This window comes from Labrus mixtus, chromosome 3, assembly GCF_963584025.1.
Source record: "Labrus mixtus chromosome 3, fLabMix1.1, whole genome shotgun sequence".
In the NCBI taxonomy this organism is placed as follows: domain Eukaryota; kingdom Metazoa; phylum Chordata; class Actinopteri; order Labriformes; family Labridae; genus Labrus; species Labrus mixtus.
The window spans coordinates 8,598,376-8,612,877 of record NC_083614.1 but is presented as its reverse complement, the minus strand read 5'-3'; the positions used below and the strand labels follow the sequence as shown (position 1 = coordinate 8,612,877).

General features: G+C 39.5%; 1 protein-coding gene across 1 annotated transcript; it reads right to left on the bottom strand.

Moving 5' to 3' along the window:
- Nucleotides 1-1,098: 1,098 nt before the first annotated feature.
- hs2st1b (heparan sulfate 2-O-sulfotransferase 1b) lies at nucleotides 1,099-14,453 on the bottom strand. Its single transcript, XM_061030595.1, has 7 exons — nucleotides 13,842-14,453; nucleotides 9,621-9,859; nucleotides 4,919-5,004; nucleotides 4,453-4,591; nucleotides 4,271-4,368; nucleotides 2,574-2,731; nucleotides 1,099-2,404 (listed from the first exon to the last, which is right to left on the bottom strand). The coding sequence occupies exons 1-7, from the start codon at nucleotides 13,963-13,965 to the stop codon at nucleotides 2,178-2,180; spliced, it is 1,071 nt and encodes a 356-aa protein (XP_060886578.1). The 5' UTR covers nucleotides 13,966-14,453; the 3' UTR covers nucleotides 1,099-2,177.
- Nucleotides 14,454-14,502: the final 49 nt, after the last annotated feature.

Genomic DNA, 14,502 nt, shown 5'->3' with positions numbered 1-14,502 from the left:
GAAGTCCTATTGCATCAGATCTTAAACTAGATGTAACAATAAATCAAATAAATGTGTATATACTGTATATGAATCCATCCATGAAAAAGTCAATGTAATGTAGATGAGACTGAAGCGATGAAAACAGTCCTTCATGGTACCCAGGGAACGTATCCTGTTTTTGTTGAGCTCCAGTTTTCGCCTTTTGACATCATAACGCTAACATTCATGGTTTTCATGTCAGATGTTTTCGTAACTCTTGGGTTGATTGCCATGGCATTCGCTACGAATATTCAATCCCCGTCAGAATAAAGTGTAATTACTTTATAGATCACTTTAAATTTAAGATTAACTTTATTGTCCCAGTGGAAAATTTGCCTTAGACTTCACGGTGCTCTGATGCAGTAGCAAAATAACAAAAAACATTCATTCATCTGTTTACTTTCCCTTCAGCGCCATCAACCGGCCAAAAGTTAAATTTGTCAAATATCTTTGTCACAAAAAAGTGCAAAGTAATGACAATCATATCAACCTCAACTGCACTTAGCTTAGCAGGTCCCAGAAACGTATTAAAGTGCAATACCAACAAGGGGAGAACCCCTTTTACCCCTGAGGAAGTCTGTGCAAATTAGTTTTGGTTTAGCACAGACTTCCACACTTTCGCCCATGAAGTCATAAAAATGGATTTGAAGGTCAGCGTGCATGTGTCATCTCGACAGCTTTTCTACAACTCAGGAAACGTGTACATGGCATATAAATATATTTATATTGTTCTGTGTTCTTCTTCTCTCTTATGAAATCTCTGTCTTTGTGCATGTGTATAGATGACTGATTGATCTGTATTTTACTTTGGTCATCATCTGCCCAGGGACAACAGATGGAAATGAGCTAGTTAGCACATTTTCTCTTCTGAGACAGATGTTATTTTCTAGTGTCCCTGATTCAAATAAGCTAATATACTAAATAAAAATAAAAAAACACTACAGTGTTACAGCAATGTATGACACATAGAGGTTCTAAGACTCTTCTTGTTCATCAGCGTCTCCAGGACTTACAAACAAAAAAACAATCAGGAGCTTAAATCAACAGTTCTGAGCAGAAAAAACAGGAAGCATCAAATGAGGCAAGAAATCTGTTTATGTCTCAATGTTTTGTTTTAAAGGATTAAATGTGAACAGATGAAAAACAGGAATTGAAGTTTGTAAGAATACACACTCAAGAAAACAAGCTATGGATGAGGGGTCACTTAGCTGAAATGAAATGTCTTGTAGATTATGATTAAGGCACTCTCAGTTTGTCTCCCTTTCCTGGAAACGACCCTGTGACCAAGTGAAAGCTCTGCTAAACCCTGTACTCCTAAAACTCCCTCTTCTTCTGATTAGAGCTTCCTCCTCCTCCTGCTGCAGCTGTGCTCCTCTCACAGGCTAACACTGAAGCCTACCTGACATATAAATGATGCATAACACGGCCTCTGTGATAAAATACGGATATGATGCCGAACATTGAGAACATCTCAGAGGAATAAAAAAAATGACGAGTCACGCACCAAAGGATGCTATGGTCCATTCAGTCTGTTTGGTCCTAGAATACGTTCACAGCAGAGCAGAGCAGTATGTACAAACGCTGCTTTGTTCAACAGTTTTATCTTCTGTTACTTGTGCATTTAAAATGTAGTGTGCAAAACCGTAAAAAAAATAACATGGAGCTTTCTGAGCTTGTTTAATATTCAAACCTGTCAGAGGACAGACAAATGTGACATATGGTTTTAAACTTGATAAACTTGATAAAGTAATTGCTTTTAATGGTCCGCCAAAAAAAAAAAAAAAAAAAAAAAGAAACACAGAGCGTGATAAACTGAAGGCTGCTTCTGTTTGGGTTTGTAGACACATTCAGGAACTTTCTCAACCTCTCGCCCTCGGCATGAATCCTTTCCCTGTATTCAGATTGACAGTCTATCCACATTAAGTTTTCTCAGCAGCTGCACCAGCATTACAAAAATTAGACACATTCCCCATAAAAAAAAATCCACTGTACAGTCTGAGAGTGATTGTCTGTGACAGGCTCTAACTTTGAATCCCAGAAAACACGTTCACCGGCATCGCTTGGTGAACTCGTGTGTCCTCTCCTCCCAGTGTATACGACTTCTAAAAGAGTCCTCATAAAGTCCCCGTGCAGCCCGCGTCAGCCCAGCTGCACTTTTAGCTCACTTTGGGGTAAATCTTCTCGTAGAAGAAGCTCTGAGCCAGGACAAAAAGCTCTCCATCCTTCTCCCTGACAGCGTGGGCTCGCACAAACTGAAACTGTTCGAGTGCAAACTCATAAAACTCATTTTCCATTTTCCAGATGTTGGACTGCTGCAGCTTGGAGATTGTCTCTTTGGTTGGGGGCTTCTTTTCGGTGGTCTTTCGCAGATGTGACTTCTTTCCTGGAGGAACATCAAGAGAGTTTAATGAGTCTGTCAGTCTAGACGAGCTTGGTACCGTACATAATCCACTAGAAATATTAACAACAGACGCCACAAGCAGAAAGAACATTTAACAGAAATGTTGGAGACGCAGAGGTTTGATGTGAGGCTCTGAGGTTTGTGTTAGTACCTGTTCTGTAGAGGTCTGTGGCCCCCTTAAAGAAGCGTGGCAGTGCAGCCTCCAGGATCATGATGAAGTCCTCCAGCTCCTCGGTCACTCCAACCAGCAGGTACTCGTTCACCAGGTTGAACTTGGCTTGCTCCAGAGCCCACCTGCTGCCTGCATTCCTGCACAAAGCCACACATGGAACCAATCATATCGATACTTATGTGTATAGTGTGTCTGCATAATGTAGATATGGGAGACTTCCCTCTGATTTTTGAACGCTCAATGATGCTCAGTATAACACAAGATATTAACTGAATCTCATTTCATCTAGTTTTATTACATTTTGAACCTCCTGTGTTTCCTCAGTACCTGTTCTTATCTAGTTATTTTTACCTTAGTTTTTGGATTGTGGGATAGGGGTGGGGGAGGGAGTCATGTTGTTGCTGTTTGATTAAATGTTGATGTAAAGCACTTTGGGATACATCTGTTGTATGAAAAGTGCTATACAAATAAAGTTTGATTGATTGATTGATTGATTGATTGATTGATTGATTGATTGATTGATTGATTGATTGATTGATTGTCCCCAAAGGGAAATTATTCTTGGCCTCTGTGCTGGAGTTAAAATAGAATAATTATGTGCTAAAAGACTGAACATTTAAAAAGAAACGTACACATCCATGTGTATGTCAGACAGGAAGCCTCCTGCGTTGTGATCATTTTCTTTTCACTTGCCTACAGCTGTTTAAATTAGTTATATAACTAGTTAGATGTAGTTAGCAGTGTAAAAAACATGTGACACATTATAAAGAGGATCCCTTGAAGTAATCAACTTAGAATAAACTCCTTCATAGAGATTTTTACTGAGGTTCAACTGATACTCTTTTTATTTTTGGCCAACAATTTTGCAATTTTTGTCCAAGTAAGTCAGTCATTAAGTAAGTAGGTAGTAGGAATGCAAAAATTCTCATTACAATATTGAACTGTTCGGTACGGCGTCCCTGGTTCAATACGCACTTGTCATTGTGTTTTGTACGGTTCTGTGTACAACGTGCTTCCATGTAAAGTATTTATCTCTGAAATGGCTCTGTTCGTGTGTGCCTGTGAGTCCATATTTTTAGATACATTATATTTTTTATTGATCAATAAATACAAATTTCAGGTGACTCTGTTTGAATTCCATGCGACCCTACATGGGGTCAGAGGTTGGGAAAGCCTGCCTTAACCCTTTGCTGTTCCTGTCAAATTTGCCTAAAACTCCTAAGAATGGAATGAAAAAAAAACATATTTACATTATTTGCACGCTTTAGGCAGCAACAAAGTGAGATATTTCCCTTAGAAGCTGTAGACAAAAACCAAAGGTAGCTAGTGACACACGTTTTAAATGATTGATTACACTGCTGTGAAACTGCTAGATGTGTAAAATACTGTTTGCCAGCAAGTTCACCAAACCAATTTCAAAAGTGATGATGCATCAATGCTGTTCAAGATTTGTTTCCTTGACTGAGAGCGGCAGCAAAGTTACAGAGAAAATACACCAAACTGTTTCTTAGTTTTCATGTTATACCAAACATAAGTCAGTGATACTTGAATGTTTTACTCAATGCAGCTTGTTAACACACAGTTTGTTTAAATGATGACAGAATCTCTGTTATCCTAAAACTACAAACATCTGCACTGATTGTGATCTCCTCGTGATGAGGCAGGTTTTGACTCACCAGCACTCTGAATGATGACCACAGAAGAAGGGGATCTGCAGCCAGAGTTTCTCCGCAGCACAGTCGGACCCTCCTGATGACACACACTCGTCAAATGTCTGGAAGACAACAGAAGCGCTCGCTATCATGTATTCAGCATGTGGACCAACAACCTTATCAGAGTTAAGCTGTAAAATGAAAACCTTTTTGTCCCCTTGTTTTCTCCGTCGTAGTCCGGGTCTGTAGTCGTCTCCGAAACGTAAGAAGTAGTAGTAGGACACCAGGCGCTCTATCGGGTCCCGCACTACATTGATGTACATCGGCTTACTCTTCGCACTGTATCTAAAGAACAAAGATAGCTTATTGTATATTTTTTTAAGACTTGGTTCCCATTAAGCAGACACCTGAGGACTTTTTTCAAGTCCAGCAGACGTCAGACCTTAAAGCCTGAACCTTTACTGATGGAGTCTGTCCTACTTAAGACTCAGCCTTTCCATCAGTGAATGTGTAGCAGCATCAGGAGGCTACGCTAACAAACACTTACACCATTACAATCATGAGCAGAGGAATAAAAGTGTCAGGTTAGATAAGAAATCAATACATGACCTCATCTTATCTGCTAACTGTAAATAATCTGGATATGAATTAAAGGTAAATGAAGGGCTTTACTTGGAGAAGTCCAGGTAGGCTACGTGCCCGTGGTAGAAGCCGGGCTTCATCCCTCTCCACGACGTGACGTTCCTGACAAAGCGAACCTGTAGACAAAGATTATGATGTTAGATATCGAGCAGCAGGAAGCAGAAGAAAGTGGAAAAACACTCGTACCTGCACTTTTTGAGCTCAATACTGGCTCAGGTCATTTCAGAGTTTTTGTTGTTTTTACTTCAATGACTCAGTTTTATATTTAATGAAATTATTTTTTTTATTAATATCATTCACAACATCTAACATACTATTAACAAGAGTGAGCTAATACACTACAAGACTTTTACTAACACATCTTTGAGTTAGTATCGTTATCGGAAAAATCCCCAAAATATGGAGATATTATTTATCATCAAGTGGCCCACCACTAACCACCAGAGGCTTCATAAAAGTGTAAAAATGTTTACTTTGTTTGATGCAGTTTAAAGTGTATTGTTTTAAGAAAGTCAAACATTATGACCTTATTTTTATTACAGTCTGAGTAAAGAATTAACATTTGTCTTTATTAGTTAACACAAATCTTTGCCTGTGAACTTCACATTTTAAACTTGATTATTTTTGAGACTCTCTATAGAGAGTCAAAACATTGATAGAGAAACATTGAAGTATATCAATATGTCCTTACAAACCTTCTTTCATTACATTTTCTTTCCCATTTTACCAACAACATTCAAACTTTTACAAACATTTGCAGCAATAAAAAATAAATAAATAATCCTCTGCACACAGAAAATGACTTTACTGGAACTTTAAAGTGAGTGAACAACGCGTCTCGTCTGTAGCTTCCTCAGGGTCGCCCAGCATGAACTACAGGTGAAACGCTTTGTTCACTCACTATAAAGTTACAGTGGGTTGGCTGTGCCAGGGGTCCCCTGCTGGTCATTTTTATTTCTGCAGCAATGTTTCGATTCCTTTTTGCAGTTGACAAGTAGAGTGTAAAAGTGTTGAATTTACACTCACACTGATAGAGGGTGTTTTATATGCATGTTAACTATAAGGAAGTGTAATTACTGCTTTATATCATGCAGAGTTATTACTCTGTTTGTAGAAACAACACCGCATTAAAAGCATACGTTAGTTTTGAATCCCCAACAAACATTCAGATGAGGTAAAAAAAATCCTCCTGGTAGAGCCTGCAGCCTTCCTTTCTAAACTGCATCACCGCTGTCCATCAAAAAGTTAAGGTTGACTGTTTGAAGCCTGAAGGCAAATTCTGCAGCCAGCAAACATTGGAAAGCAGCTCAGAAAAGCCTGAGAGGAGCGTTCATCCTGATTATAGTGACAGGTAAGATGAAGTTATGAAGATCTGAAGCAATAAAAGTGTTTCACTAACTTCTCTGCTGTGGAAACTTCACCCTTAGTGGAAAAGCATAAAACACAAATCACACTGCTCAGATTATTTAAATGCTTCACTGCTATAACTCTGACTTCAAACTTTAATGAACATGTTAATGACTTAATATCAGCTGATGTCATCTCCACCTGCTGTCCTTTTTGGTTCTAAATAACCACAGCAGGACATCGTCTCCATTTATGATATGATTTATTATGTTATCTTTGACACACACTCTGTGGTCTGAGGGAGTAATAACATGACAAACTCAATCACAGTGACCAGCTTTGGCGAGGCTACATGCTATTACTGGATACAACTCTGAATGTTCCTGTAGTGAAATGTGCCAGCAGACTGATGCTTTCACCCCGTGTGCAGGATGGAGGGGGCAGCCCGTTGTGAGGAGGCAGACAGGATATTACCTTGGCACCAACAGCCAGAAATAACACCAGTTTAGCTTTGAGGCATTCACACACACTATGTGTCCTGAGCTGCACTGTTAGAAATACAAAAGCAGCCAGTGGAACAGGCTGTAATGACTGCTGATGCCCCCCATATTCTCTGGAGCTCTTCAGACATGCACACAGAGTCTATGTATATGAAAGAAAGAGTAAACTTATAGCTAACCACAGCTCAAATCATATTCTCCTGTTGTGGTTTCCACAACCAATTGAGGCTTAAGCTGCTTATTCTGATTTTAGTAGACAGATCTCTCCTACCCTTATATTTCATCATGACACTTCAGAATGCTTAAGAGAGAGAGATGTGTTTTATTCCTGCTGATTTGCGGGTTTTTTTGTTGATATATTTAATAAGGTTTTCATGATAACAATTTTTTGGATACGAGCAAACAGTACCCATGTGTGTTTTGACATCCTTGCTACATACAGCTGTAAAGTACATGGACAGTCATCACTCAGAAGCAGTCCTGAAAGGTCACATATTTTTCTACTTTCCAACCAGTTTAAATAAGTCTCAGAGCTCCCCAAAACATGTGTGTGAAGTTTCTTGTTGTAAATCCACTCTGATCCTGTATTTGATCATGTCTATAAACCCCTCTATTTCAGCCCTGCTCAGAACAGGCTGTTTCTCTGTCTGTAGCTTTAAATGTAAATGAGCTGTGTCTGACCACGCCCCCTCTCTGGAAGGGCTTGGGTGGCTCTGGCTTTCTCGCTCCATGTCCTATTGTTAACAGTGAGAAGGCAGACTCAGAGGGCAGCTGTGGGAGTGTCACCCACCTGGGAGAGGGGTTACTGCCCTTTGTGATGTCATGAAGGGAAAATCAACAAACGGCCTGTTTGAGCACAAATTTTCTGAAAAGTGGGGAGGATTGTCTTTTCTCATAAATGGGGGGTTTGTAGACAGACTAGGAACACATATTAGTGGTAGAGAAACACTGTGAAGTGTTAGTGTTGAAAAAAAAAGTCCAAGAGCATAGATGCTCTTACGCATTACATTTATCAGTACAGATTTCTGTTTGTAGACATTAATGAATGCTAAATGGTTAGCTGCCTGCTGATGGGTTCCGGGATGCATTACAGCTGATGCTTTCTGCCTCTATTGGTCCACACACAGACTGTTTCAATGAATACAGCAATGTAGCTGACATGCAAGTGGACAGTACTTATTCATCTACAGACACAAGACTACTTCCAATACCAACATCCTATCTTGTGCATATATATTTTGCATTTTTATGCAGAATCTGTAAATAAATATGACAATTAGATGAACATGTGCCGTCAGTATGTAGTTCCCCATTCCTGTAATAATGCACATGGTAAACAGATGTAAGAGTGCATTGTTACTTAACCGGAATTTTACTATGTTTCAGTGTTGCAGACGAGACTGAAGACAGCTACTTTTATCTGCTATCCCTGTGTGACTGACTTGTTAGGATTAGTTTGTCATGCACAAAAAGTACACAGGCAGGGTTGGCACAGGAGGACAGGCTGGTAGCTAATGCTAAAACACATTAACTGCTAACTCACTCTGCAACCTCAACTTTTTTGTTACCTCTTATCTCCGGCAACTGTCTACAGTGTCATCATATAAGTGCAACTGAATGATGGGAGTCGATGGCATGTCTCTGCTTGAATCCGGTTTTCTTCGTTTTTTTCCACATTGTGATTTATCAGACATTCATTACAATATCTGATATCACACTGACTTACACAGACTGCAGCCAAGACGTCTTCACTAGTGTGATTTTCAAAATAAGACATTATTTGAAAGGTTAAGGACATTACTAGAACTCGGTATCCATTACTTTATTTCAGATTGCACAGTTGGAATGATGGCTGTATTTCTGACTGCACTAAACTTTTAACACTGATTCATTGTATGAGCGTCTGAGAGTAAAAAACAAGACCAATCTTTCCAAAGTGGTTAAAGAAAGCAGAACCACCACAGGCTGGAACAAACCTGACTGTCATGTCGTCACTGAAGGCAGTCCAACGACTAAGTGGGAACATTTTCGATGACCTCACACAGCTCAGAATTTTATATTGTGATTGATCATGTTTTTCTGATGTTCACCATTGATAACCAAGTGCTCGCCTTTGATGAAGCTCTATTGTGTCTGTTTTGATCAAGATCATGTTGTGTTCTTTAAGCGTTTTAAAATTGTTTTATTAAAGGCATGTATTTTCAAAGACAAAGTGTTGTCTGTTCTATTGGATTTTATCACTCTGGAAAATATCGTGTACACCAAAACCTCTTAAAAAGCATCAAAACAGCAAATATTATTGGTTTGCTTAGAAACCATCTTTAAAACAATGTGTAGCCTGATAGAAATGAAGAGAAAAAGCACAACTATTAAAACTGTATCCTTTCATTCCGCATATTCTCCTTCATAAGTCACTGACAGATCTGAACTATTAGCAGATGCTGTTGAGAAGATCACAGAAACAGAGTTTACAGTCGGAGCCTTCACTAACAAACACTGCTGGTGAAGTTCAACACAGCACAGATGTGAGGCCTGTTAACAGAGCCGTGCTCAAAGCCCTTATTTATATTTATATCTTGCAGAGTCTTAAAGGCAGAACCATGTGAAGATGTTTCGCGTTACAAAGCTTTGGCCACAACAATAGCCTATTTTTAATTCCATATTTTGATTGTTTTTTCATCAAAGCACCCACAAGCCTGTCATAAGCCCAGTCTCTGTGATGCCAACAAAGGACTATTCTATCTTTGTTTCTTTGTTGTATTGAGCGCTCTATTATAAGCACGGTGACAGAGCTGAACCCATGGTTGAGGTAGAGTTGAGTTTCTCTGTAGCAGCTTTGGAAATGTGCAAGGAAAAATAAAGTAAGTCATGGTCCAGGGTCTTACCTGGTCCTGCAGAGACATGACAGGATTGTTTTTGGTCGTGTTGATGTGCAGGACGTGGAAGCGGTTCTTCCCACACAGGTCATAGGCGATGTTGGTGAACGATGTGCTGGCCGTCTTAGGTACTCTGTTGTAGATGATGACCATGTCGTCTCTTTCTGACAGCGGTGACGATTCCCGGCCCGAATCTTCACTGTGACGTTGCTCCACTTCAGCCACCTGGTGTCGGGCAATGGTGTGTTCTGAACGGCCAAAAAAAGTAGAATAGTTATGAGATGTTTCACTGTTGAATAAAAAAATCAAGTGTTGATGCTCGGTTTCAACTTTGTATCCCTCTTTTTTAATTTAGTGCCATGCTGAACTCCAACATCAGCCTACATGAGTCTCATGTTTTAACTGTAAGACATCACAGTGAGAGGACCAATAATAACATATCTACTGAATTAAACCTTACTGTATCATCAGACAGGAAGGAAACATGCTATGTTGAAGGGCTGGTTTCTCTGAGAACAACGTAGCAGCCAGTATGTCCTCCTTTTAAGTTTAGATTCTGGTCCTGAATGGTCTGTTTTTGTTCTGACCAGAGAAGGTAGGCTGTTTCAAGGCGCCCCCAGACAGCCGATGCAGAGCTGGCTAAACACTGAAGCTTCAGTGTCCGCAACATGGCAACCTGCGTGAACATCAACTCTAGAGAGGAGGGGGCAGGAGAGACAGCTCTCGTCAATGTTTTGAATTTAGACTGTAGTACCCATTTTTAATGCTAGGTGTCAGTGTTACATATAGCTCCTTTAATGTTAATGTGAAATCTGACTTTATTAAGTGGATCCGTTTGTTTTGAAGAGGATGAGACCTCTGTGAATAACTTGGCTCAAAGTAAAATCTTTTTGAAATGAACACCAAAGGAGTCCGAGACTGAAAACAAGAACGGCATCTTCAAATAAACAAGCTTCAAATCACCTCACAGCCCCCACCTGATGTGACGATTGACGAGTGTAAGAGAATCAACGATTGTTCACATTGAACTGCGTCATCCAATGTTTTCCCAGGTTTGATCAACAGATTTGGTTGTTTTGGAGAGGAGACCTCTCTGTTCCAGTGAACAAAAACACTCCTGAACAATAAACCCTTTAGAGTCAAAGTGAAGACGAGTGTGTAAAGTTAAAGCCTTCATGCTGCTGCTCTGTGAAAAAGGACTCAGCTAAATGAAACAAAGGAGCAGAGATTTGAATGACAAATGTCAACCAATGTGTGGTCTTTTTGACTGAATAGATGGGGGCGGGGGGGGGGGGGGTGATATTTACAGTCACAGATGGGACAGATATTTATCTTTCAAAGGAAAGTCAAAAGTTGTTCATTTTAATTACTGGTTGTTGGTGGAAAGCAGTTCCAAAGTCAATCAATATAATCCTGAATGTATCTGATTGAGGACTGGCTGACATCCAACTGCTTTGAATGATCTTAAAGTTAGTTGATGCTTGTTGTCTTCTCATACTGCAGCCAGCAAAGCAGCTGTGAGGACACTAACACAATAATGAACACGGAGAAAAAAGGTACATCTGTTGTATAAATTAACCAGTGGTTTGAAAATTAAGGCCAGTGAGGCCTGTAAGCATTCTTTAATTAAGAAAAACAACAAAAGACAATAACACTGAAACTAGTAATTAAGCCTTTGATGATAACATTGACAGGAGGCATAATTAAACGTCTTTCTCCCACTTCTTTTCTCTGCTGCAATGTTAATTAAAGCCAATTACAGGAATGGCCTTGTGAGGATCTGTAGGAGCAGCTGTGTGTCACTCAATATAATGCAGACATCCTGCTGCAGCACAGCAGCGTCTGACGCCTGAGAGAGAGAGAGAGGACATGTGTCTGCAGGATGTTTGTCACTCTGTCTCTGCATGTAAAGGCAGATCGATGGTCCCTTTGTAATTTCCCTTACACGTGCAGGCAGTCACTTAATGTTTACTGTCTCATTGTTGTAAAAATGTATTCTCTGAAGGTAAAATACTCTATATGTGAAGTCTCCTGTCTCCTACCAGCCAATATAGAACTGACATATTGTGCATCACAGCAACATTGGCTGATTTCTAAAAAGATTAAATTAGAAGAGACAGTATTCATCCAATGGGTCCCTCAGCCATATCAAAGTCAGTCAATGGTTCTGCTCCAGCGTTCTCATTTCTAACCTGCTCTGATTATGACTCTAATCCGCCTCAGTCTGTTAAACCTGCTTGTACCACAGATTTGAAGGGACATGGGAGGTAACCATCAGTCAAACTATGAGATTAAATTAAAAGGAGAAGCAAAATACCCAGGAAGGTTATTTAGACTGGTCTAGCCTCAGGACACACCACCAACTCCTTCATAAGAATTTACGACCCAAATTTCAGTTATTTTTTTAAACCAATGAGATTTGTTTAATAATGAAAAAATTGTGCAGTTTGGTCCTCCGACAGTACAAAACATATGACAGAACAACGAGATTAAACAAAAAAACATGTTTTAAAAGTGATTTGTAAACAATCTTTAGTGGCACTTTCTCCCAGGCACACTTTCACGACCCATTTTGTGTCCCGACCCGTCAGGTGAGAAGCACTTAGACGAATGTAAGGGTTACGCCTGAGTTTAATGTGTGTGATTTTTGACATCAAGTATTTCTTTAACTCGTTAGGTCTCCTAAAAACAAGGTGTCCACTTCTAGGATTCCAAACGAAGAAGAAAAGTTGTTTTGTTTTAATTTCGACACAACAACTAAAGCTGCAAAACAGTTATACCTAAGGTGTTGAAAGTCATCGTTTCTCAGACGTGGACGACTCTGCATCCATGCAGTGACGGAACATAATCAATTATTGCACACTGACGTTGTTACATTTTCCAGCCGTGGACGTTTATAATTGATTTATTTTTGTTTTACATGTAAAGACATTAATGTTGACAGAGCACTTTCTAAACAGTGGTTCTCCTCTGGACTAGCCTCAGCACCCACCACCATCTCCTTAATGTTCAATCACAACCACAATGTTGGAATATTTTAAATAATTCAGATTTGTTTCATGACAGAAACAGTGCAGTCTGGAGCTCAGATGGTACAAAACATGTAACAGATAAAGAGACGGAACAAAACACATTTTTTTAAAGAACCTAACAGACTTTAGACACGTGCAGATCTAGAAAGTTGAAGATGCAAACTATTGTAATGAATCATCATCATCATATCAAATCTTTGACAGGATCGTTGTAATCTAACTAATCCAGAGAAGATGAAAGCGGGAGTCATACCTGTCCAAAATGACTAATTAGATGTTGTAAATATGAGTGGGACCAAATATCAATACAGAAACAGATATTCGTCTTGACTCTTTATTTAGCTCTAATCAGATGTAAACAGCAATTTTAATCAGCACGTCACTTCTTCATGACTCCTCTAGGTGGTGCTTATGACATTATTGATTTATTTAAGGTTTATTTGATAGGGACAGATACAATATTAGACATGGGGTACTAATTTGCAACACTTGTCCCTAAAAGGGCTTTTTTTTTTATAAAAGATAAAAACATGAATGAATGGTGGTTAAATGAGTCCAGGTGAATCAGCCAAAGATGTTGACAGCGGGATAATGTCAGATTTCTGTGATAGGAAGTCACTTCAAAGCACTTTTAAGGGTAAATGTATAGTCTTTGGGTTAATCTGATGTCATGATGATGTATCACTTTGTAATTGTCTTGTAATAAACAAACTATCATAGAATCATGAAACAGAGATTATATCCTTGTTATTGCAAATCGAGTCGATTATCATGAGTAAAAACAATTTACAAAGTGTTAGACAAAAAGAAGCCAAACATTTATACTTTCCTTCTACAAGTTTTGCTCTCTGACATTCTAATACAGCTTTGCTGCATGATCAACATTACTTTGACCCTGATTTCTCCTTTAAAAATGATCCATCACAAGATACATCGAGATAGCTGAGATTTCTTATACCAGAAAAACCCCCATAACAAATGGTTCATGTTGTTACATGGCAAAATGTTAAGTGCAGATAAGAGTTTCTCTATGAAGCAAAATGTTGGCATAAAAATCTTCTAGTAAAAAAAGCATGTCAAGTATTAGTTTGGTCGCACCTCACTGTGCTGTAAAGTAAATGTAATGTACTGTCGTCTCAGATAATTTACTATATGTATATCTAACCTTACAAGGTTAACCAGTGTAGTTTAGTCTTACCCAGTTTGGCTCTTGACTCCTCCAGTTTCTGGATCTGGTTCTCGATGAAGAGCATGGCCACTCCAAACGCCAAAACAGCCAAAAGCTGGATCTTGGGCGGCATCATGGTCCGTAAAAGCCCCATCAAACAACCGGATGAACCATACCGCTAATACCGCTAATACCACTAAACAGATCAGCTGCTGATTGCTAATCCAGCTAAGGAGCTTAGTTACTGTCGCTATGGAAACAATAGATGTTCAGTCCCTACAAACACATTAAAATAATTGTCGCAGTCGTGTCTAGTTTAACGCTACAAGTTGATACTTGCCATCACAACAATCATCCTACTCTGACAGCCAAACAAACTAGCTAGCCTCTTCGCTAACTCTCATTTAAAGCCACGTCTCCTTCTTCATTAAAAGCGCTTGTTTCTTCGCATTTTCAATTCAGGCTCGGTTGCTTTTAACTCCGCCGGCAGTCTGCGGAGTCCCCGAAGGTCCATCTAGTTTAAAACAACCGAGAGGGTGGAGGAGAGGAGATCTTCAAAGGAGACTCTTAACTACAGAGTTGTTTAGCAGCAGCCTGCAGCAGCTTGTTGCAGCAAGTAGCCTCTGCTGACTAAAGCGCGTCTTCTTCGTGTTGTTGACTGGAGGGATCACAACTTCATGTTAAACGTGTT